At 44.4% G+C, this 25,862-nt stretch overlaps 2 protein-coding genes across 7 annotated transcripts in view; one reads left to right on the forward strand and one right to left on the reverse strand.

Moving 5' to 3' along the window:
- The first annotated feature begins 845 nt into the window (after window positions 1-845).
- nes (nestin) lies at window positions 846-8,612 on the forward strand. Its single transcript, XM_076081268.1, has 4 exons — window positions 846-1,676; window positions 2,876-3,000; window positions 4,433-4,506; window positions 5,123-8,612. The coding sequence occupies exons 1-4, from the start codon at window positions 846-848 to the stop codon at window positions 7,987-7,989; spliced, it is 3,897 nt and encodes a 1,298-aa protein (XP_075937383.1). The 3' UTR covers window positions 7,990-8,612.
- Window positions 8,613-16,187: 7,575 nt separating this feature from the next.
- mef2d (myocyte enhancer factor 2d) overlaps window positions 16,188-25,862 on the reverse strand; it is a 101,010-nt gene continuing 91,335 nt past the window's right edge. For all 6 annotated transcript variants that reach the window (XM_076081235.1, XM_076081234.1, XM_076081238.1 and 3 more), the window contains one exon: window positions 16,188-22,480. In XM_076081235.1, coding sequence (XP_075937350.1) covers window positions 22,036-22,480 — 445 coding nt within the window. In that variant the 3' untranslated portion in view covers window positions 16,188-22,035. The remainder of the gene's footprint in view (window positions 22,481-25,862) is intronic.

Here is a 25,862-nt window from a genome sequence, read left to right on the forward strand (position 1 = left end):
TGTTTTTGTTGCATTTGATTGGAAGACCAGATCATTTGTTCCAATTGCATTGTATTAATTTGAACCATTTACATAACATCACCCTGTGCTGCTTCATTTCTCTGCATCCAGACGTAATTCTCAGCAAGAGGATGTTGAAAACGTTGGTGTTGTGTAATTGGTTTGTTGGTTACTTTTCTAACGAGATGGTTAGTTTCACGTGTTCTTCTTCATTTCCCTCAGGTTACTGTAAAGTCTTTTTAATGTAATGTCATTTTTAGAGGTATTTAAGGACATTTTGGCCTCTTTGTGATCATGACACTAACCACATAAAAGATAAACAGAGACAAGTGATGACATGCATCAAAGGTCCCTGGGGTGCAGACTGGTTTAGCTGTGATTGCTCATCGTAACCCTCCAGGTTTCTTTCTATTTGAGTCTGAGGTTTTTCCTCAGCTGGAAAAAGTTCCAGTGGTGAAAGAGTTAACGTTGGAGATTACATCACCGCCTCTCTCTGCCCTTTTCCCTTCTCTTCCAGCCCTCCTACTCCCGCCCCTTTCCTTTCCTCTGTCCCTCTCCATCCTTCCTCATCTCCTCTCCCCTCCCTTCTCCAGCCTGCAGTCTCCTCCCTTTTCCATCCCTCCTCCCTCCTTGTCCGTGTGCCCTGGCCCCTCCGGTAAGAAAGGGAAGCCTCCTGCTCGCAGTCACACTGTCGGAGCCTCACAGGAGCCTCACTCGCAGAAAACACCCCCACAAACTGACTCGGGCCTGCACACGGAGACACAGTCGGCTGCCAAATCCTAATCAGCTTCCCTCTGAGTGAGGCCTCCGTTTGCCAAATTCATCTCTGTTTTTCTAACACTGACATGGAGCTCCAAAGTGTGCACAAATCCTTTCACCACAGCCACCTGGGCGAGGAGAAGCACCAGATGCTGAACCTGAACCGACGCCTGGAGACCTACCTGGGCCGGGTCAAACTCCTGGAGGAGGAGAACGCGCTGCTCGCCAAAGATATCCGAGGCCTGAGGAGCAGCAATCAGGGGGCCTCGGCGCAAAGGGGGGGCCTGGAGGAAGAGCTGCGGCGGGCGAGGCTGGAGGTGGACGCAGCCTGGAGGGACAGGGTCAACACGGAGCTGGAGGCGGGCAGGGTGGCCGAAGAACTCCAAGCCCTGGAGCTGCAGAGGCAGAGGGAGGCTCAGGCCCAGATGGAGGCCAAGAGGAAGCTGGAGCAAAGCAGGAAGGAGCTGGAGGAGGAACAGCGGGCACAGATGTGGCTGAGGGAGAAGGTCGGTCAGCTGGAGCACGAGATGAGGCACCTGATTCGAACCCATCAGGAGGACGTGGCCCACCTGGAGGCCACGTTGACCCAGTCCAGAGCCACGACAGCCCCCACATTGGCTCAAAGGGGCAACCAGACACCAAACCTCCTACAGCTGGGGCAAGAGTACTCCCAAAGGGCCACCAGGGCCTGGCAGGAGGCAGCTGAGGCCCATCAGGGGCAGTTAGATCGGCTCGAGGAGTCACTCAACCAGGCCAGGAGCCGTTTAACCCAAGTGGGTCAGGAGAAGAGCGAGAGCCAGCTGAAGCTCCGGGCCCTGGAGAAGGAGATCGCGTCAGCTCACGACGTCAGGGTCCACCTGGAGAAGGCTGCAGCCCAGCAGGGAGACAGATACAGCCAGGAGATCCAGCACCTCCAGGTGAGAGAGCCACATCCTGTAGGGAAGTTACAGATACTCATTCTACCTGTAAACAAACCCTTTCATGGAGCATTGGCTCCATTCTTTATCCACACAAAGGCTGCAACTAACAAGTGTTTCATTATGGATTAAGCTACTTTCTTTAGAGGATGGATGAACTGTTTACTCTATAAAATGTCAAAAAAGACAAATGCTCTTCAGAACTAATCAGAGCCCAGATGTATGATTGATTGATTCATGTTGTGTCAATAATTTCAGCATACAATAAACTTCATATACATATACATATATATATATATATATATATATATATATATATGTCATCCTTCTGTGAGTCGATCAATATAAATTGTTTTGTAGGAAATATATTTTCAAAACATAAATCCTGCCACTTGAATTATTAAGCTGTAAAAAAAAAATGCTGCAAATTGGGGAACTTGTGTTGCGTGAGAACACTATCAGCAGTCATCGGCTGTTCCACATGAAGCATGCGGTCTCTCACGATATTTGATGTCTTCATGTAGCTTCACAACTAGACGCAGTCTGACATAATGAAGTGACAAACCACAGAGGAATGTTTCCAGCTCATACTGACAGTTTAGACCCCAGTAAATTACAGATGACTGGTCAAGTTTTAACAGGTTAAATACTTAATCACTATGTATTTTTATTCCCTCTTTAATGACCACATGTTATATATTTTCTTATATCTTGGCTGGTAGTTAAGGCCTTTAGTAATATGCCAGATGTCCCACTGAAAGCTTTTAAGGAGCATTTGTGAGTTCCTCCCCTGGGGGGCTTTTCTCCCTCCGTATGCTGATTTGATATTCTGATGGAATGAAATGTTCGGGACTGAAAGGGACTGGGGGGCTATAGGTATTTATATGCTGGGGCTGTTGGGATTAGTTCTGGGTCACAGTGAGGTCTGAGGGGTGAAGCACTTCTGCAGCCCTCTCCCAGTGTGCATTAACCTTAATAATGTGTAAGTCTAATAACAAAGCAGTGTGACAAGTGTTAACTTTATATTATAGCAGCATTACAGATCAGTTAAAATAAATACTGTGTTCTCTTTACAACCCACAGACTATAACTAACACAAAGAATGTTTATTTTTACACAATACACTTCACTGTTCATACCTTCTTTTTTTTTTTGTTTTAACCGCTTCCTTTTCCTGTTCCACTTCCTGTGTTTGGCAGGAGCACTTGGGCGGCCTGGAGGCGGAGAAAGAGGAGGTGGGCCAGCACATCGATCATCTTCTTCTGGAGAACCGAGGCCTGCTGCAGCAGAAGATGTCCCTGGGCCTGGAGGTGGCTACGTACAGGTACGCTGCACTGCATCCCATGTCACAAAATCAGAAAAACAAGGACATATATAAAGACCATCACTACATACCTGATTATCCTGTGGTTACGGTATCCCAGCATGCATTGGGTGAAATGAGGTTAAGGAAAGCAGATTGCATACTCTTTTTAAAGATATAGGACAAAGTCCCCAAACAAAGCAGTCACCATCTCTGCCCCCTTGTACATTTATGAGGATCATCTCTTTGTATTAACTATGGAGCTGGAAATGGGACATATTTAGCCTAGCTTAGCATAAAGATTGGACTTTTTTAAAAATATATATATATGTATGTCTTCCATTTGTTTGATAATAAATTGATTATTAGTCATTTTTTAAATGCTGTTTCCAGCTTCTTAAACTGAGGGATTTGCAGCTTTTCTTCAACCGATATAAGATAAGATAACATATACTTTATTGTCCCCCAGGAAAGTTTGTCTTGGGCTCCAAGTGACAGTAAACTGAACTTATTTAGGGTTTGGACTGTTGGCTGAACAAAGCAAGCAATTTGAAAACAGGAAATTGCCATTTTCTGACATTTTGTAGATTGGACCATCAACCAGCTCAAGAAAATAATAATTTTTGGAGTTCCAGCTGAATTACCATCACAACTATTTAAACTCTGAATTAGACGATCCGTTCTAATGCAGCTGCTCAGTAACAGCGTAGACAAACTTCTCTTCCATCGGTGAAAGAGCCGTCCACATGCAGCCGTCTGGACTAAAGGTCAACTCATTGGAACAGCAGCCTCTGATGTCTTGGACAGACTATCGCATCCATTATGGAGGTCTATAGTGGCGTCTCTCCTTTCTCCGTCTCCCCCCTCCTCAAATTATTGACCCTCATCCTACCGATTTATGAGCTATGGGAGTCTAGAATAACAGCAGAGGGGGGTGGGGGGGGGGAGCAGTAGGGGTGAGGAAAGACTAGAAGACAAACTTCAATGTCATTCACTGCACATGGGACTGTTGTTATGTCTAGATGTGTTTCACAATTATGTTTACAGACAGAAAAAAAAACAGCTAGACCTGCAGCTAATTACATGATGTGTTGGAATGGAGGCTGGTGTGGTCCACATGTGTGAATGGAGTCAGTGGTGTTAGTGCTGCATGGGCTGCTCATAATATCTGCTGTCATTGTGTGTGTGTGTGTGCCGTCTGTGTGTGTGTGTTGATGGCGGATGTGTGTGTGCTGCAGATGGCTCCTCAATGGCAGGCCCTTTCCTTCATTACCATAACAACAGACTGCAGCTCGAGAGCAACAAAAAAAAAAGTCGCCCTTCGCTCGTCTTCCTACCCATCGCTCTGAGTGCAGCATCATGTCGTCCGGATATTAAACATCACCATATAATCACGTTTTTGTGCGCTCAACTTCAGAGTGTAACCTGCTTCTCTTGTTGTCCGTCTCTACAGAGCTTTGCTGGACAGCGAGAGCCTCGGGGGAGACGTCCCTTTGTTAAATCAGCCAAGAGACATGTCCATCACAGGTAATTAAAGTAACGAATATTAATACGTCAGCACCATGTCGGTGTGTATAGCACCTCAATATGCCACATAAATCCTCTCCTTTATCCCCACTCCCCTTTGTAAGAGTATAATTTCACTCAGCCTAACTAAAAGCCCCTCAGAGTGGGGGGACATGTTTGATACAGTTTGTAATCGCATTAGGCTAACAGGGTGTGTGTGTGTGTGTGTGTGGGAGGGGGGGTGGGCTTGGCTAAGGGAGCTGAGGTAAGCACTTTGGGTCCTGCAATGCAAGCCACCAAAGACAGTCCCCAAAGGTTATTGAGCCATATGGCTTTGCTTTCCGGTAACTTAGACAACGTTAAAAGGAAATGTCGATCAATACCTCCCCATTAGTGTCCAGCTTCCATTGAGAACATACATTTTGGTAATGCTTTGGGGAGGCAGTACGTTAAGAGTACTAGGGATGATTTCAAATACTAGTCAAAGCTGTGTGGAGGTATCAAATATCTAGGATACTGTATCTTGGCAGAATCATGATATGGGAATTGGTTTAAACTCAAGAGACAATCAATGTCATTATTATTACAGTAGCTCAGTTCATTGTGTATTCATGAGCGCTGCTCTTGTCCTCCACAGATGCAGTTTTCAGTCCTTGGGGGGTTAAAACGAATTACCAGACCCAGCTGTCCACTGGATACAAGACCGCATCCCTCTCATCTGTCCGTGGTTTAACAGGAAGAGGGCCAACAGCGGTTACAGCAACACCAATGTGGAGTAGAAAACCTGTAACCCTCACTGAGACTCCAAAGATTTCCTCGGAACTTGAGACAACCAAGTCAGCGACGTGGGAAACCCCTTATCCCAAAATACTGCAGGATGGAGCCGTTGAAAACTTTAGACCCCAGGAGGTTCATGAGAGAGTCACCTATGCCGAGCCTCTATCGCCTCCCAATGAGCAGGAGGCTGAAACAACACCAGGGGACAAAGAAGGGGAAGAGGACTGGAACAATGTTGGTGTGGAACCGACTGAGGGCGGACCAGTCGTCCAGTCAGTGGTCAGTTATCAGGTTGAGTCTGGCCTCAGCGCTGAGCCACCCCTCAGTGATAAAATAAGTCAGCATCAGTTTACCACAACCGACCTCACACCATACTCTGTCAGAATGACAGAGCAGCCCTGTGGTTTCTCAGATGAATCCGATATGGATATGCCTTTTGAAAGATCTGTGGGAAAAGAAGATATACAAGAGCTGCATGCTCCAATTGATGAGTGGGCAGAGAAAGAGTTTAAAGGCAAAGAAATAGAGCGTGTGCAAGAGGAAACGTCAGATTCTGAAACAGAGGCGGTGATTGAACCAAACTTTGATTCCAGGACGAGTAGTCCAGTGTCTGAATGTGAACCTGAAGAGAGCTTATTCGACAAAGTGACAGACTTCAGCACAGATGAAAACATCTTGAAGGAGGACGCTGCTGAGACGAGGCAAGAAACGAGCTGTTCCATAGTGGGAACAAATGAGACGGATGTTGAGGATAAGTTGTACCCTGATGGAGAAGAGATGGATACGTGGGATAGTGTAATAGAGAGGAAGGCTGATCTGAAGACAGATGAAGGCATGAAAACGGATGAAGAAAAAGGACAACACGCGGAACCAGAGGAAGATATATCAGCAAGAGAACAAAAGCATGAACAGAGAGAAATTAGGTCTGATTTTGACGCAGGTGTACATCAAGACGACATCGAGGCTTCTTCAACGATGCACACACAAGTAGATGACGACGGACGGCATGCTGCTTTAGACCAAGAGGGTGCACTTTTCCCTGACAACGACGAAGACGAGGACGAGGAGGATTCTCAAAATGTCTCTGTGTCATGGAGGACAGAGCTGGAGGGTGACAGCTACGCTCAGGACAACACTCTCGCCGACACTCGGCCTCTGATTCGATACAAGAGCGACGAGACCGACGCCAACACTCAGGCGTCACACGTGGACGAGAGCGACTCCAGTGACGGGGAACAGGAAAAGAAGTGCGGAGAGACGGGAATGTGGAGCGAGGGCAAGTCAAAGAGATTTGGAACTATGGAAGATCTGTGCGAAGAAGTCGAAGGGGAAGCGCTGGATGAGGAGTATAATCTGGGATATACTCACATTGAGAACAGGGGTGTTGGTCATGGTATGACTTTAAGTGACCAGGCTGAAGAAATGATCAGAAAAGTCAGTGAGGGACAGTCGGATGTAGAAACTGAAGAACTTACCAAATCCACGACACCCACAAATATGTGCAACGATGAGGAGTTGGAGACAGACCGACTTGTGGAACAGGAATTAGAAAACCTAGCCACGGACAGCTACAGCGCTCACTTTGCACAGCAGCAGGTTAACGAGAGCGAGGAGATGCTACATCTGCAGGGCAAGTCTGTCGAGGTAAAGACAGAGCAAGAAGAAGCAGGAATGCCTCGCTTTACAGAGCCTGACGTGAGAGTCAACCAGCAACTTGCATCTTCCACCACAATTACAGATCAACCTCACGAGAACCTGTATTTCTGTGATTCACCAGTGGCAACGCCTCAAGCAGACACCCTGACGTACGAGGAGGTCCAGCATAAAGATCAGGAGGTGATAGATGCTCCAGAGAAAAGAGAAGAAGAGGATGAACACAATGCGTCCATGGTGAGACACGCCGATGCTACAGAAGATCACTCTAGCTTTACTGACTTCATCTGCAGGCCTGATATGGAAGAAATCAACAACTCAGAGGATCCAAAGCCTGTGTTGCAGGTCACAGCGGATCAGGAAAACCTTCAGGCTGTGGCTGCCCCCACTGAAGTGAAAGAGGTTGCACCTGGGGAAGCATCAAGTGTATCTCAAGAACATCTAGTTGAGGATATTGCAGACCGCAAGGAGTTTCCAGAAGCTCCAGAAACAGCTGAATGGGAAGTGCTAGAGAACCCTAGTGAGGACTTTGAAATAGGACATCAGAGTGAAGATTATGAAAAATGCGATCCTGTGCCTGAATCAGCTCAAAGTTATCTGCACGATGACGGAAGCTCTGATGAGGGAGTTATGACACGAAAGGTTGAGATTTCCCCCGGCAGTGAACCTGATGAAAACGATATCTTTGTAGCGAAGAATTCAGCTGAACACATGAACACAAACGGCAAAGACAACAGCCTCCACGGTTTGTTCACCTCTGGCTTAACGAATGACTTCTGGGCGTCCTCCTTGGAGACCGGTGCCACCAATCAGCCAGATGATGCCTGCAATGAAGCAGCTGAGCAAACCAATCAGAATTTGGTTTGGGGTGATTCGGAAAACGTGGTTAACGTGGTTAACTCCAGGGTGGATCTTGACTCATCTAAAGCCCTAAACGCTAAGAAAGAGCAGGAACAGATGCATGCGGAGGCGAAGCAGGTGTTGCGTAGAAATGTTGTTGAGGGCGAGTTCGTTCATTCTGACGAGTCTGACGTTGAGGGTGAATCCTGGTCATCTGGGGAGGAACCGGTGTGAAAAGTAGTGCGAAGTTTGAGCTTTTACAATTTTAGATGTAATTAGTTTGACATTGTCCTCATAACGCATTTACTATGAAAGCCAAAGTCCTGCCTTGGTTGCACACCTCAGTGACGCTAAACACCAACGTGCCAATTCTGTCTCTAAACATACCGAGCACTCTTGTTTCCAGAATCTGACACGTTTGATCAACAATTTTTTCCTGTATCCTAATCGCTCAAACTCTTTCAGTGTGCATGTAAGGATGATATCTGCATGAGGGAACAGCATGAAGACAGAGCAAAGAATGCCATTTGAAAGTCAAAGCATTATTGATTACTGCCTAATCCGATTTCACTGGCTGATAGAGATCAATGAGACCAGAAGGGTAGGATTCCTGGTAGAGCTGCTATTCCACAGTGTTTCTGCTGGTGAGTCGTCTCATTTGACTGGACAATAACTGACCCGGCTTTGCATGCTCCACACGTGTAGAATGAATGGCTGGTTGTAAACGGTTTGTGTAAAAGATGACAAACCGTTTTGGAAAAGCAAACTGTTTTGTTTGTATTTTATTGGTCTGTACTCAAAAGGCTTTTTAATTTCCATCTATAAAGTTTATGCTGCGGTACATTTACAGTCCATAATAAACAGTAGATTCATGATATGCTCCGAGTCCTTTTGTTTGAACAATTATCTTCTCTGCTAGCACAGTGCACCTCAACACAGCTGTAAACAACAGTTCTATCTGTTTAATGTGCATTTTATTCAGACCACAGAAGACTGTTTCTCTTCTGGAAGGCTGAATGAAACTCATTTAGATTGATCACATGTAGATGAAGGGATGACGTATCTTTGTAGGCAAAAAGCCAACGTGATTCTTCCATGTTGGATTATTACATTATTATGATTCTTAAAGCGTAATTGCAATCGCCAGAAGTGGAAAAACTAATGTTAAGCTATAAAGAAACTCCACCACGGTCACATGACTTCACGTCAACGCCACTGAGCTACAGTGCGAAAAGTGCTAGCTCTGCAACAGTTAACATTTCTGATTAATTGTTATTAGCATCCTGTTAGCCTCTCTTTAGCAAATACAATACAACTCAGTGATTGCCTGAATCCATTAGATCTTACAATCTTACATAAGATCTTTAATGCCACAGGTAACACAATATTCTATAGGTCCATCATAGTCTAATAATTTACTGTGTCTGCCGAAGTTCCTGGAAAGAATAATGTCATTTCATACTAATTGTACGGACAAATAGAGCCAGTGTTTAATTGGGTTACTTGGCACCAAGACAGCATTTTAGTCCGTGCACAGCAGGTCAGCTGACGATGCAAAAATGTCTGCAGGCAAGCATGCAATTCAACATTTATGGAGAATTAAATTTCCAATAATACAGCAATAATCCATTCATATTCATGGTTTCAAATGGAGCCGCTCTTTCAACAAACACATTCATACAATAAAGCGAAGCAGGAGAAATTGTGGAATTCATTATGCAACACCTTCGCTGACAAATATCATGAGAAAGCTTTTTTATTTTTTATTTTATGAATGTCAGTTATTTAAAAGAGGCAATTGGGCATTTATGAAACAATCCTCTAAAACTATAAAAGCTTTTCTCCAATTTAGAATACAGTTACATCCACAAGACAATGTCAAGAAACCTGCTGCCGACCAGCAACGTCTCCGTGTCCTTTGGTTGTGTGTGTGTGTGTGTGTGTGTGTGTGTGTGTGTGTGTGTGTGTGTGTGTGTGTGTGTGTGTGCGTGCGTGCGTGCGTGCGTGTGTGTGCGTGCGTGCGTGCGTGCGTGCGTGCGTGTGTGTATTGGGTAACATCCCAGCTTCACTGACCTCAGAACAACTCAAGCTAACAAAGCAGCACCGGGGCCCTCAACAAGCAAACATCCATCACAGAGAGGCGGCCAAGGAAAGAGTCCAAGAGAGGGAACAATGTGTGACCTCACCCCCCTCCCCCTCCTACTCCACCCCCCCCCCCCTCCCCTCCTCCCCCCTCCCCTTGTCCGTCCTTCATTAGTCCGTATTCTGAACAATGACGGCCATTTTAGCGGCTGCTCGCCTCCTCCGCTGCCCAAATCTGCCCAATGAGGGATTGAGAGAGGAAGGAAACAGCAGACGGTACCATGTTCACCGTGAGAAGGCCGGAGTGCTGGAATGGCATTACGGCAGCTGTGTGGCATGCTCCTATTCACCGGCCATCAATAGAGCCGTGCACTACACAACCACTAACTGTGATGAGAAGAGCTGCATTGATTCCGTGAGAGGAGAGCAAGATAAAGATAAAAACATGTTTATTATTCATAGCAGTTGTAAGTGGTCATCCACTCCACCTGCTATAACAGTATACAATGTTCAGTTATGAATAGCCTACATATTACCATGTGTGTTCAACCAAAAGACAAACATGCTTTGCTTAATATGTTTTGTGTGGATTGAATAAGACTCCATTTGATCTCTGCAAACACCTCAGAGGGAATATTTCATTAATGAACGGCTGTTTAAAGATTCATTTACTTACAGTATGAACTGCTGTTTCAAAAGCTATTCATCATCAGCTATTACACCAATAATTGAATTCTGTTGAATATAGTCACTTTAATAAAAGATAAAATACCATTTTTGTAAACTTAATTTCTTTTTTTCACCATAAATAATCTAAATCCAATCAGCACACTTTATACTTTAATTTCATTTTCATCAAGTGTGCACTACAGCACAAAATAAGGGAGTAACATTAATTAAAGGAGTTTTGCTTTAACTAATGAGGCTGCGTTCAAAACAACGCAGAGCCAACCAGCATCAAGGCAACCTGCTATTTAGAAATATACAAGTGTTTGCGTATTTAAAAGTTGGTTTGGCACATTGGTCAAATTTGAAGAGATTTGGCAAAAATTAACGGTTACCATTAAATCATCCAAGACTTGCGATGCATCTTTTGAATGCTGCATGAATCATTTTGTTTCTTGGCAACTTAACGCAGTAAAACCCTGTGACTGAGGGTCAAACCAACCGTCGACGTGTCCACCGTGTGCCAAGCTTTCACTAACAAGCTCCCTGGTTTGCCACAAAAACTGGCATAGATGCTAATGAAGTATTGTTGTGTTGGATGTGATTCATCAGCTTAGTTGGAACATGTTTTTGGCAAATAACAACCAGTTATAAACACATGTAGATATATCTGAACATGAGCACCAGACCAGACTGTATTTGGTTCTGCCAGGCTTTCAGGAAACAAGAGGAACAGCATCCGTGCTCTGATGGAATACATGGTGAAGATTATGGTTTTTCATTTCTTACCACATGCATTACTGACACGCCCTCATCATTCTGTGCATCCATTCTCATTGTAATAAACTCAATTTAAGAAGAAAATGCTGCAAAAGTTTGCATTGGATGTGCAGGGTATCAACACGATTGACTGGTCCAGCCATGGCCACCGGATTAGTATGGGGGGGGAGGTGTGTTTGTAAGAGTCCATTAGGAGAGGAAACCTCTTTGAGGTAGTGTGTGTGTGTGTGTGCACATGTTGTTCTGATAGCCATCTGCCAGCCCTCATCCTGTCCCCATCCATTTACTCCGGATGTCATTGGTGCAGAGCCGGACTGCGGAGCAGGCGTCTCCAACGAGTTCTCCCACTTTAGACCCAAATAATGAGAGAATAGTTCAAGTGATGGTAACAAATGTATTGCATTCAGCTAGAGGGTTACTAGGAGTGGGACCAGACATATGAGTTTGTCCCGTTTGTTTTTCTAGAAGACAAAAACATCAAACATCTAAAAAGAATCAAAGGTCTACTCCTCGGGAACACTTCCATAGCAATAATCAAAGACAGTATATTTCATTTATTTCTGCTATTTTGGCCTGAGGATGGTGCTTGCGGGAGATTGTGTGGTGTCCAAAGTGCTAAGAGTTCATCCTCTGGGATGTTGATATTTCTTGTGTTGTGTTTTTGCTTGACTTGAGATGCTTGAAAAAAGGTCAAGAGGGAACCAATAACATTAGGATTCATCCTCTGGGAGCATGAATATCCACAGCAAATATGTAAATACCCCCAGTGTTTTTCACGATCATTTACTAAAGTGTTTGTTTAGGGGGAGAGTTGGCCTGAGGATGCTGTCAGACAAAAGGTTAGGGTTCACCAAAAAACAACAGGTATCATCCTCTGGGGACCTTGAACGTTCACAAGATAATTCGGCCAATAGTTGTGGTTTGACGTCTGGCTCTCCTGGTCCCGTCCGTTCACATTCATGACAGAGAATCTGGAACTTTCTTTGCCTTCAGTTTCTTCACACTATCACTAACTCATTGAGGAAATGCAGAATTGGACACAAATGCAGACAACACAGATAGATAGACAAGTAACCAGAAATGCAAAGTGCACTGAAGACGCTGGCTTTAGAGACGAGTATAAAAGACGACGGTGAAATGCAGAATGGTTTTGCCTTTCCCTTGTGGGTCATTGGTCTGACAGGTGATCCACGATGCCTCTCCCCAAGAGTTACAAACTACTTCCAACTTTTTGCACCTCGTGCTCCAAGCACCGAAAAACAAATGCAACTGCGTCACAGCAGCAAAACACCAGGAGTCGTCTGTCTTTGTGTGCACAGAGCTTGAGGCATCTGACGGTGTCACAGCACGATGAAATCCTGCCTATCAAGTCATCAGTCACCCGGCTGTGTTAAAATAGAGCCGAGGTTGCACCGCAATGTGCAATCGGCTGATGACAGCTGCAGGTCGGTTGGGTGATCCGTGGATGAGTGAGGAGCAACTCGTGAACAGAAAATAAAGAGTTTAATCCTCGATGAGAACAATATTGGCAAAGGTTGTGACCTGGATGTTTGAGCTCACGGTCATCTGTTTTAATACTGTTATGAGCTGTTGCTTTTCAATATGACTTCTTCAGACGCTCGCTCACTCTTAGAAATCTGGATAATTTGATCAAAAGATAAAAGAGTCGACCAGTTTGACCCTCTGTCTTTGGATGGTGAGTGTTTAAAACCTGCTGCTGTTGGGGGGAAAGTTTCTGCCCAAAGACGAACGGCCGTTGAAGCAGCAATACGTCTAGATGAACACCGACCGCTGGTTTGAACCGTTGAGCAGGTTCAGAGAGAACAATGACACAGCTCAAACCATGCTGAAAGGAATATAAAAACAGCTGGAGTGGTAACCTATTTTATTTAACCTGAATTTTATCACAGCTGCTTAAAAGAACGTTAAATGTTCCTCACCAGTTTTAATTAGATAAACTGCTCTACAAAGACACATTTTCATTTGGAAATGAAAAATTGCTGAGATCATCCAGAGTGGGAGGGAACGCAGGTAGTAATCAAATATAGAATAGATATTCGATTATTAAATAACACAACAACACAAAAACAGGAACAAACGTCCAAATGTTACCCAAAGAAAAGAAAACGACACCAAACAAGAAAGAGGACAACAAAGTACAAGAGCAATAGAGAGAGAGAGACGAAAGAAGCAACACACAAGCAGGAAAAAACTAAAACTGCACAATGAAGCAAGGATGCGGGTGTGGCCACACAGCTGGTTTACAACAGTACAGGCATCACATTATCCATCCAGCTCAACTATTATAATGATCCAAGATATCTATAGATATATATATCTTGGTCCTGTATGGGTGTGTGTCGGCCAGCAGATCCCACACAGTAATCTAATCAGTGTGTGGAAATGAAGTTAGATGTGCACTGGCAGACAGGCCACACCCGAGAGCACAGAGAGAACCCAGAGGAAGACGATGACTCACATCTGAACAAACCCCCCACACAACTCTGTCTCTCAGCAACCACAAATCATATTCACAACAAAGAAACAAAGAAATTATTAAAATAAGATCAATTCAATCACATGAAGACATGGGGCCTTGCACATCCTCCTTTCCCCCCATTTCCAACCCTTATTTATACGAGTACTTCGGTGCGTTGGTTTAGCAGCAGGTTCTCTCAGTGAAGTGCTGCTGCCCTAATCGGAGAAATGTTTACGGTCTTCCATCTTCTATCTTGTGTTACTAAAGTGAGAAGATTACACACAAGACAAGAAGAGGTCAATTCTGGAGACACAACAATAATAAGCTATCCTGTTAAAAACCTTTTCTCTTTTTTTCAGTCTTTTCCTCTCCCTTGAATGCATCTCTATATATTCAATCAGCCCTACAGTATGTTCCCCCAACCCTATATTCAATCAGCCTTATGTTCCCTCAACCCTATGTTCCCTCAGCCTTGTTCCCTCAGCCTTATGTTCCCTCAGCCTTATGTTCCCTCAGCCTTGTTCCCTCAGCCTTATGTTCCCTCAGCCTTATGTTCCCTCAACCCTATGTTCCCTCAGCCTTGTTCCCTCAGCCTTATGTTCCCTCAGCCTTGTTCCCTCAGCCTTTTGTTCCCTCAGCCTTATGTTCCCTCAACCCTATGTTCCCTCAGCCTTATGTTCCCTCAGCCTTATGTTCCCTCAGCCTTGTTCCCTCAGCCTTATGTTCCTTCAGCCTTATGTTCCCTCAACCCTATGTTCCCTCAGCTATATGTTCCCTCAACCCTTTGTTCAATCAGCCCTATGTTCCCTCAGCTATATGTTCCCTCGACCCTTCATTCCCTCAACCCTATATGTTCCCTCAGCACTATATTCCCTCAACCCTTCGTTCAATCAGCTCTACGTTCCCTAAACAATCAACCCATGCCTGAACCTAATCAACCCAACCGACTAACGCAACGAGTACTAGCCAGACTGTCTGTTGTTGGATATTATTAGAAAGCTATTTAAAAAACATTAAAGACAGACGTTGATGTGAGCCAGCGATGATGCTGAGGAAACACAGGGCCTAACTTGGGATGAACAAAAAGTTCATGAGGGAACACAGGGCTGAGGGAACTATGCTGCTCTTTAGTCATGTTAGTGTCGTGTCCTGATATCATATGAACTGCTGTATGAGGACACGTTGAACAGCATCATGAACTGTCTGATGTAACTGGGGACTCACTGAAACACTCATGAATCAAGCATTCTGATGCCATTTTTAGCATATGGATTTTTAGAAAGACAAAATGAGTGAAAAGTAAAAACAAGTTTATGAGGTGTTCAATGGGACACTTGGAAGCTTGAGGCCTTAGGCCGACCTTTGCCTCATGGCACATCCGTCTCTGTGTTTGAGTCATTGTGAAGGCATTTAACTCATGCAGTGGATTAAGACAAGATCAACCTCAGAAGAAAATGTCTGCTTTCATCACTCAGTGGCAGGAAATAGGGGGTGAGTGTTGGGCCGACAATGCTGGGACTGTCCAGTTATTATTAGTAGCTTGTTGAGCCAGGAGTGTGTGTGTCTGTCTGAGACGTGAGGCCAACGGCTGCTGTGGACAAACCAGCTGACCGTGCCAGCTGACGGCCCGTGGACAGCTCAGTCAGTCCAGGGTGGATTGGGGGAATAACTGTGTGGGTGTGTCACTTCTTTTGTCACGTACCAAACCAACTTTCCTTCCTCCTGCCTTCTCTCGGTCCAATCCTCAGAAATAGATCAATAAAAAGAGGAAACAGGACACAAAACACAATGTATCCTCATACAAGCGCTCGTATGATATCTGGCGTAAAGTTTCAACACATTTTTCGTGCATTTTCCACTCGTTACATGAATACAGCTTTTTCAAAATAAACATCAGTCTAACAGGTTTAGGCAACAAAACTACTGCGTTAGGTTTAGGAAAAGATCATTCTTTGGGTTCAAATAATTGCTACATAACGCAAGTTACAAATAAATGAACATTGAACTCACAGGGAACAAACTGCGGTCTATGCTCATAAAAAATCAAATCACAAAACTACATCCATTGTTGTCCACTTGGGCAACAAAACAATCGCTAAATGCCTCATTAACATACTAACACAAGTTGTTAAGGCTAATTTTTCAAATATTTACACATCCACCCTACATGGAGCAGCTTTGTCTACCTGATGAATAGAAGTCCATTTCCACTCTCTTTCAGCTCTGCTTTTGGTCTCCACCAGCTCCTGAGAGAAGTACCGGCTCTTTAGCTGCTAGATGTTCCACTATGTTCACCAGCTAATGCTAAAAAAACATTTTAAAACATGAAACAACTAAGGCTTGAACGTTGGTGTTTCAGGCCGCTTTGGGTCCCATCAATACTTCCAGTATTTGGAGATTCACGGGTAAAATATCACACGTGTAGCACAGCAACAACAGCTTTATTAGATCAGATGTTTTATCACATACTACCAACGTTATCAACACTGTCACACCCAGTGATTCGATCCTTTTAATATAAGAATATAGAGTTGTGCAGCTGTAAGGAAGTAGAAAAACTACAATGTACAAATACTTCTACTGTGAGTGAAAGTCTTAAATTGTCTGTCTGATCTTAAAGTACTCATTATCCTGTGTTTTAGGTAATTGTATAGTTTTTAAACTTTTAATCTGCAAGGTAATCAGTAACTAGAGCTGTCGAATATATGTAGTGGAGTAAAAAGTACTTTATTTCAGTAAATATTAAATAGAATACAATTGAAAAACTCCAACTAGTATTTACAGTAGATACAATACTTCAGACCAATGCTGGAAAGTACATTAAGTACACAACACTGATATCAAGCTGTACGTATAAAGCGCCTTTCAAACATACTAAATGTAATTCAAAGTGCTTTACAGATGACTGACGTTATGAAAGCACTCAGTACTTTTCATCACATTTTGCCAAATAAACACGTCACTGTTTTATTGAACAGTCAATTAAAAATAGAACAAAAAACTGTCATGTACAGAAAGCCGGGGAGGGCGTGCATCATTATTAAAGTTGACGCACGGTTTCTCCTGCCAACACTAACAACTGTTATTCTTAGTAGTCACTGGCTGTGGAGCTGCTTCCCCATTATCACACAACTCTTTGAGTTTCTGACGCTTTGAGTCGAGATGAAGGTGTAATTGCTTGTTTTGTTGAGATAACGAGAGATTTTTTGTGATTTATCTGAAGGAAACAAGCTTGTTAAAAGTCATGTAACACAAATACTTTGTTTTTAAAACACCCTCTGCTCCATTGGCCTCTCTAGCTTTGGATGCATGCAGGTTGTGTTTGAGGCATTAAGGATTTTACTGTCACACCCAAGGAACAGTTGTGTCTCGAGGTGGCTTCACAATGTGAACAACATATAGATTCTTAGACCTTTAGCTGTGTCTGACCTCTGACCTCCTCGGTGAAAAGAAGCAGGAGAACAGTTTATTGTGGATTCTTATTGAATCCTTTAAAAAGGCGGTTTTATCGATGAACAAGCTGACTCCACTTATCCTGCAGCTGGTGTCCTGCAATACAAAACAGCAGACATGAGAGTGCCATCTAGTGGTGGCAACGCGGCAACGCCGTCTCATCACACAGCAAAGAAAAGACACAGTCAGACGTTTCTGTAGGTCAACTTGTCTATTTAATATATAAAATACGGTAAAACATACGCAAAAAGGGGAGGCGGGTAAGAGGGGACCAATGGATACTTTGGTACAATAACAAACACTTTTTTTTTGTAAAAGCAGTATAGAATTTGTAATAACATATCAGTGCATACTTTATTTATGAAAATATACACAAATTGTATATCATTCTCCAAAAACAACAAAAAATATCTTTACAACAAAACAAAGCAGACTAGCCGAACACAATATATTAGCTATCATTTATTTAAAACTTTTTTCTTCAATTTCATTTTGTTTTTTTTCCTTAAATGTATTTCTGTGATGTATATTTGTGTGGATATTACATTTTATTTCCTATAACATGATTCACTCTTCGCCCATGCATTGACATCATTGTGTCTGCTCAGAAATAAGTTAGACGTGCCCCCCCCCCCATTGGACTCAGAAGTTGCAGCGTTGAAGCGGTCGACACACGTGTACTAATATCACTACGCTTGTGTTGTTTCATAAAAACCGTGCAACATTAGTAACACCCTTTCTTTTCTTCTTGAAGAAAAAAAGGAAAGAAAACAAATCCCAAAAAACAAAAAAATATATTTATAATATAATATGTTTTATATAATAAAATAAAATAAAATTCCAAATAAAACAAGATGCCTAAACTACACGAAAAAAAAGTTCTACCACCATGACAGCTGCCGTCAGTGAGAGCTGCGGTCATGATGATGATAATAATAATAATATCAATTCTCAGAGAACAATTAAAAACTGTCACCGGCACAAATTAACACTGGAAAGTGAGTGAGACTTCTAAACATCATTATACAGGAGCAAGTACTGTCTTATTCTTCAGTGTGTGTGTGTGTTTAAACTATTTCTCAGCACGATTGTCTCTCTGTCTTGTGGTTACAGCGCCCCCTAGTGTCGCCCTAAAGAACGTGCCGGGGCTCCACCACAAACACAAACACAACTCCTGCGAGCCCCGTTGCTAAAGACGCCATGTTGGTTTTTAATAAATGGCTCTCGGCCTTTGTGCGCGAGGGGTCGAGTTGTTGTTTTTTTGTTCGAAGCTCAGGGTGCAACAGTCTTACCAGTCAAAGTGTTCGCACTCGGGGGGGGGGGGGGGATTTATGTTCACTCTGCCACGCGCTCAGAAAAGCAATATTGACACTCAGACTTGTCAGAGAGAGAAAGATGAGTGTGAGTGACAGACGAAGGGAGGAGAGGATGATGGGAGTAGTGCGTGATGAGGCTGGGGGGGGGGGGGGGGGGTCTTCTGACACCCGCTGTCTGGACGGAGTGAAGTAGTGTGAGATGAAAAGTGAGTGACGGGTGAGAGGGAGGGGAGGAGGGCCCGCCCGTGAGGAGGATGGATGTGGTGATAAAAACCCAAAGTCGACAAGTCTGCGTTGGATTTGTGAGGAAGTCATTAAAAGATCAAGACTCGCTCTGAAACCTTCCGGCTTAAACGGAGAACTCTGCCTCCAAAGCTTTTAACGAGCAAACGGACGGAGGCTCAGAGTGCTTTTAGGGAAAAAAAATATATATAGATATATATATATATATATAAATACATGACTCTTGACCACGATGTTTTTAAAATCTACCCACTGTACCCTCAATCACCCTTTGCCACGTGGTACAAAAATGACATCCATCACATTTCTTTTACCTTCATGGACGTTTTATAAAACTACAGCCAACCAGTGACGGGCGGAGACACTCTACATATACACACACATGGCTTTCAACAAGAGGGCCAACATAAAAAACATCCGTGGCTCGTCTGTGTGTCTGCTTTAAAGTTTGATTGATATGTTTGTGACAGGAAATACTGCCGTTATTGTACAGACACTGCAAATACTAAATATCTTGTTTGATACGTCACAAAACAAAGACTTAATAAGTAGCGATTATATCTGCAACATTCTAAAAGGTGGAAAAGCCTTTTTAGGGAGTTGATGGTTTACATCAAAGGACACTCGACTGAAATAAGTTACTTAAATGTTTTCAGTAGCTCAGCAGATGTTGAAACTACCAAAGTAATGAATTAGTTACTTATCAATGATGTCACGAATGATTATCTAAAAAAACAACGTGGAGGATCTGGCGACATCTAGTGGTGAAATTGCAGATTGCAACCAACTGAAACGAACTACGGCAGCCGACACAAAAATTTGTGTCGGCTGTTTGTTTGTTTTTGTCCGTTGTGGGCTCCCGTAGAAAAGAACCCGCTCTGATACAAACGTCTCATTCTAACAAAAACACAACTGTTCTTACTTTCAGGTGATTATACACGAAAATATTATATTCCATTTATGCCGATATATCCCCCTGAATGCTGCACACTGAACCTGGAAGTTTACAATTGATGCTTAGAAAATATTAGTAGAAAAACGGGAATAGAACTATTATCAAATGTGCCAATTATTGCTGTCATCATTAATCATTTAAAAAAAGACTTAAATCAAGTTTTTTTAATTTATATAATTAATTTACTTGTACTTTTTATGTTCTAATCAACCTCAAAATATTGAAATAATTTTTAAATAAATATTCTTTCTCCATAGAAAGACTTTATCCTTCTCTCGCTATAATATTTTGTCTATTTATTTTGTCTTCTACTTTATTGTGAATAGTTTCTGTTCTGTGATTTATTTAATTCAATTCATTCATTTTTAAACAGGCAGGCAGTGGTCCAACCCACAAAGTCGTAGCGGGCGCTCTGATTGGTTGCTGTACAGTGACGAATAAATTAATTTTGGAGGATTAAATAACAAGTGCAAACATTGATTTGTATCTGCTGATGTTTGACAAAAACACGTCAGCAGCCATTTAAATCAGTCTAACCCTAGAGTGTGTGTGTGTGTGTTCAAGGGTCAGGTGTGTTAAGGTGTCGGGGGGGGGGGGGGGGGGGGGGTTCAGGTAAAGTGACAGAGTCCTAACCATTGCTCACTCAAAAACAGTCCGAGTCACCGCGGCTACGTCTTCCCTTTTTCTGCCTCTACAGCTCTCTCTGCTCGTCCACATGTTACACTTTATTTACACGCATAAATAATATTTAAAAAAGAGACGGATCCACTGAGAATCAACGCGTTTGCTTTTTTTTTTTCCTCTTGAAGGGATAACCTGCCGAATACATGGTTCCTATATACAGTCCCTGTCTGTAGTCTCCTGCCTCGGATGCAGAGCTGCCCTTTGCTACCGCCTACAGCTGTTTAAATATATACTTGTATAGGATCTATTTTTTTATTCATTTTTTAAAAACTTCAAAACACCTTATCCCTGTCACACAAAAAGCCACAAAGGTTACAGATTGCTTATATACACGGTGCCTCACCGATCGCCCTCTGAACATCAGCTGTCTGTTCAAAAACACAAAAATAATCTCAGCTGAGTGCATCGCAGGCCTGTGTGTGTGTGTGTGTGTGTGTGTGTGTGTGTGTGTGTGTGTGTGTGTGTGTGTGTGTGTGTGTGTGTGGGTGTGTGGGTGTGTTTGCAGGATGAAATTGAGAGTGAACATTTGCACTTTGTTTAAAAAACGACCAGTTGAGGTAACAAAACCGTATACACACACACACACACACACACACACAACACACACACACACACACACACCAAACACACACACCTTTCTTGAGCATCTGTAGTTGACAGGATGTGGGTGAAAGTGGGAGTGTCTGCGTCGTGTGTCGTTGAGCCGCTGCAGCTCGTCCCTGATTCAAAGAAAAGCCGTCTTTTTATTACCTCGGCGACAAATCTCGCTCCTGGTTTTGCAGCTAGTCCGCATGGTTTGGATTTAATGAGAGACCCGGGGGGGTGGGGCGAGACAAGTTCCTCTTTTAGTGTCTTCATATTCAAAACTGAGACGAATCCAAAAACTCTAAAGATCAACAGTCGAGGACAGAAGAACAAAACTCCACGCTTAAAAAAGAAACAAGAGCAAAAAAGAGAATCTAGAGCGACAGCAACGCGACCGTGGTGTGTTCAAAGACTCACGTGGTGCCACTGACTCAATGTGCAGTGCAGTTACAGACAGTGAGGACGCAGGGGGGGGGGGGGGGCCGCCAGCCGCTCACCAAAAGCAGGGGCATGCTGGGAAACCAAGGTGCGTTTGGCCGCTCCGCCAGCGGCCGTCAACGCGCCGGTAAAAAGGTCCAAAGTGGCCAAATTGAGGGTTTTACTAGCCACCGATTAAAACATACTCTTTCTATTCAAATACAGCTGGATAACGTGTTGTGTAGAATAATCCCTGGTCTGGTGGCTCAACCCACTCTGGGGTTGTGTGTGTGTGTGTGTGTGTGTGTGTGACAGTACAGTTTAAATGTGTATGCACAAGTGTGTGTCCACACGTGACGGTGTGTTAGCATGCTTGTGTTGTGTGTATGTGTGTGTGTGTGTGTGTGAGGTCAGTGTTGCAGTGTGGACAGTGGGTTGATGGTGGGTTTATATATATATATATATATATATATATATATATGTGTGTGTGTGTGTGTGTGCGCACAAAGAAGGAGACCAGGGGCATCAGGGCTGGTGGGGGCATGTACACAAGCCACAAGTACACATCTCCATCCTCATCATCCATCAATCCGTCCGTCCGTCCCTCTGTGGTCACCTCTTCATGTGACCCAGGCGTCCAGTCTCATCCTCTTGACGTTGGTCCCGTCCTGCTCCTGGGGCTCGGCCGACGAGGGCCGCAGGAGGACCATGGCGGGCTGCTGTCCTACGGCGCCGGCCTGGTGGAGGAAGTCCGGAGCCCCGCCTCCTCGCCCCTGGGCGCCGTCGTCCCGGTCGCTGCCATCGTACGAGCTGCCGTTGCTGCTGAGGCTGTCGACTGGCGAGCGGCCTTGACCCCCCATCTCCAGGCGCAGGGCACCGGGGTAGGCCACCGACACCAGACCCTGTCCCTGGACTTGAATCTGGCCGCCGCCTCCAATGGCGCCGCAGGTGGAGCTGGGAGTGCTGCGGTCGCGGTTGGGTGAGACGGGTTCGACCTTGATGTTGATGTTGGGGTTGGTGTTGACCATCAGAGCAGCGCTCTGAGCTATCTGACCCATCGGTCCCCTGCAGGGACGGAGAAAGAGACAGGAAGAAGAGAACAGAGAGACGGAAGGACAACATGGTTACAGACATGGATTGTCCTAGAACACCACATGAGAGCGGCACAACAGTCAGCTGGGATGAAACACAACTGAGCCAACAGTGCAAAAAACGTCAAGGAATGGTCGCTGTCAAAATGAATGCATCATCATCAACTTTGAATAAGATGAAGGCCTTTACACAGCGGGGGGGGCGTCACGAATAAACAGCGACGACAATATGAAACACTCTCTTGTTAATATTATATGTCTTGGGCTTTTATTTTGAAAGGCACAACTCAAACCGTTCAACAACGTGATTGGTTGATGCCGCGATAACTCCTTCCGATAAACTAATGACGTCCCGTCCTCTCTGTTCCAAAAGAAAAATATTAAAGTGCAAATTAATCGCATGAAAAACAATAAAATAAACGCGCCCCATGTGTAAAGGCCCTGAAGTTGCGCCACTTGCGACCCAAGATGCTATAAACCAGGCAACATGTTGCTCTGGTGCACTTCAGCACATAAAGAACAAGCACACAGGAGACAAATAGGACTACATGTGAAGCGCAGTCCGTAAGCCATGCAGCCCAAACACCCTCGCACTTCGGATTTCAACCTGCCAGGTGAGACGTTTCTGCAGCATACGAGTTACTGTCTGAGCGTGAGCATCGGTCCAGAGGACACTTCCGTTCTGATTGGCAGCTCGACATAAACATCTGTCTGCTCCTTCTACCTACAATACACCCTTTGCTTTTTGGGGTTCTTATCAGAACAGCTGGATTATGTCTCCTGGTTAAAGAACAGCTCTAATGGAAGAGGATCAAGACTCACAAAACCACAATTGTGCTGCTTTAAAACGGAGCCGTTAAATGTCAAAAGATACGAGAACTACACGACTGTTTGACCAAAAACTCTGAGCCGTCTAATTAGTGAAAGCTCGATAACTTTATTATAAAAATGAACACATTTGTGATTCCTCCAATTTGTTGGACGCTGGTTTTGTGTTTGTGATTCTTTCAGACCGACTATTGCGCAACCGATCACCACCGGGATCATCAGACTGTCGCCATCTTGGTCTTCTGCAACCAGTGAACAGGAAGTGACCATATTTGGACTGAGGAGGAGTGATGTAGAGACGCCGTATACGTCTCTGTAGAGACCTGTCAATCACTGTGTAGCCCCGCCCTAAAGCATCCCCTGCATTATGGTCTGTTTGACTCTAAATGGACCATAATGTACTAAATGAACATCATGCTGTATTGAAGAAGACTTGAAACTAGAGATTGAGACCATAAACTCATGTTTACAATGTTTACTGAGGTAATAAATCAAGAGAGAAGTAGAGTCATTTTCTCATAGACTTCTATACAACCAGAGGAGTCGCCCCCTGGTGGACACTAGAGAGAATGCAGGTTCAAGACTTCAGCATCTGCTTCATTTTTCAGGACTAGAAGTTGCCGCCTGGTTTCAGCACAGTGGCCTCATTGAATTAAATGAGTGGGCAGCTTTTTCTTTCCGTGCAGTGCTTATTCAGCCACTCCAGAGGAGCCCATCTCTCACCTTAATGGGCCTACTTTTAAAGAGAATGCTTCAAGTGTCAAACCACCACAGTCTGGTTGCTATCTCACCGACATCAGCAATATGTGCATGTTAAGTTTTGTAAACGTGATGCTGGTCTGAACCAGATCCCACTCCAGCACGTCATTAAGCTGCTGGAAAACGGGATTTCTGTGCTTCAAGATGCCAAAAAGGTTTACGTCAGCATCTGTGCCTCTACCTGCCACGACGTTTGATCAGCCCCTCCTCCTCCTCCTCCGGCTGGAGGCTGAGTCTAACCTGTCACCAAGGCTGACACCGGGTGATGACGCTGCACTGTGGCTCGCTCCTTTTGACGGTGTGTCGACAGGTTTTTTTGTTTTTTTTTCTCCCGGATCGTGCTCGTTCCCTCCCCCCTCGCTCCCCCTCGCTCCCCCTGGCTTGACGCGGTCGATTCTGCATTTGAAGCTCCCAATTACGGCGTTTCTTTCCCGCCCCCTCGGGCGTGTTCTAATATGTCATATCATGAGCCGACTGCAGCGCTGCATCTCTAATATTCCCTCAATTACTGGCAGACTGAGAGGAGGAATTTAAGATAGCACTCCTCCAGGCGATGCGAGGCTGCGGCACTCAAAGGTGTCTCGCTCCAATTCTGACACACACACACACACACACTTAAAAAGTCATGCACTCTTGGTGTCTTACATACAAATGCTCCTTCCCTCCTGTACACACACACACACACACACACACACACACGCACACACACACACACACACAGATCCCTCGGCGGCGGAGAGGCTCGCTCCGTCTCTCTCCGTGCCCACTTCATCAAACCTGCGCGTGGTGGCTGAGGCCCTGGACGCAGGTAGATGGATGGCGGTGCCACGGGGGCGCCGTTGCTATGCCGAGAAAACGGCGGAGTCAGCGGGCCGGTGACAGTGATGAAGGCGAGAGCGGCAGGCAGGCTACCCCCCCCCCCCCCCCCGGAGCGCTAACAACACAGCGAGCACAGCCAGAAGCAGACACTTGGTTTTCAGTGCAGTGGGATGAGATACAGCCGCGTTTCCCAAAATGCTCTGCTTCTCTGAGGACCAACACTCTTAAAACTCTTCAATTACATTCAAATTACTGAAGTACTTTACGTCTTGTACATAATTAACAGTTTTGTTACTGAATTTGACAAATGACAGTCAGTGATATCTGTAATAAATTGTCTTTGCTTAAAGGAGCACTAGTCTCTTTCTCTTTCACACAGAACAAACTGGGGTGAAAACTTTCGGGGAGGTTCTAATGAGAAGATGCCAGGAGTGCATCATGGGAAATGTAGGATTCAGACCCACGCTAAGATATCTGAGCCTCTTCTTCAACAATCATTTTCTCTTTTAAAAAGGGACAGTTCACCCTCCAAAAAATGACTGGGTTGCCTTCTCTCCAATATAATGGAAGTAAACGTCACTGGGCTTATGGAGCTCAAAACACCAAATAAATACATTTGAAAAAACTCAACAGCAACGTCTCTTTCCAGAAACAATGACTCGGTTACTGAAGATAATCCTCGCTGTGAGCAGTTTCATGCAGGAGCTATTTTTTGTTTCTACCGAACTACAGCTGCTAACCGTGCAGAAGAAGGCGAGCATCTTTACCGCCGTCTTCCTAATCAAATTTCCATCTGTCGTATCCTTTTACTAATTGCTTCTGCCAGCTTGATCCCAGAGGAATCACTCATGATTTAATCTTCAACATCCCTTCATTTAAGTAGCAAACTGTGCAGCTTAACGTTCTGCAAACTGTGCCGAGGTTTTCTTCCGAGCAGCAGATATTTTGGG

The sequence above is a fragment of the Anarhichas minor genome, unplaced genomic scaffold (assembly GCF_050575085.1).
Source record: "Anarhichas minor isolate MPS153535 unplaced genomic scaffold, ASM5057508v1 ptg000079l, whole genome shotgun sequence".
NCBI lineage: Eukaryota > Metazoa > Chordata > Actinopteri > Perciformes > Anarhichadidae > Anarhichas > Anarhichas minor.

Bases quoted from the DNA above. Each gene is read 5' to 3' on its own strand.
- nes (XM_076081268.1), top strand. From the start codon at position 846: ATGGAGCTCCAAAGTGTGCACAAATCCTTTCACCACAGCCACCTGGGC. The intron at 3,001-4,432 runs GTACGCTGCACT...CCGTCTCTACAG, and splicing joins CTGGAGGTGGCTACGTACAG to AGCTTTGCTGGACAGCGAGA. The intron at 4,507-5,122 runs GTAATTAAAGTA...TGTCCTCCACAG, and splicing joins AAGAGACATGTCCATCACAG to ATGCAGTTTTCAGTCCTTGG.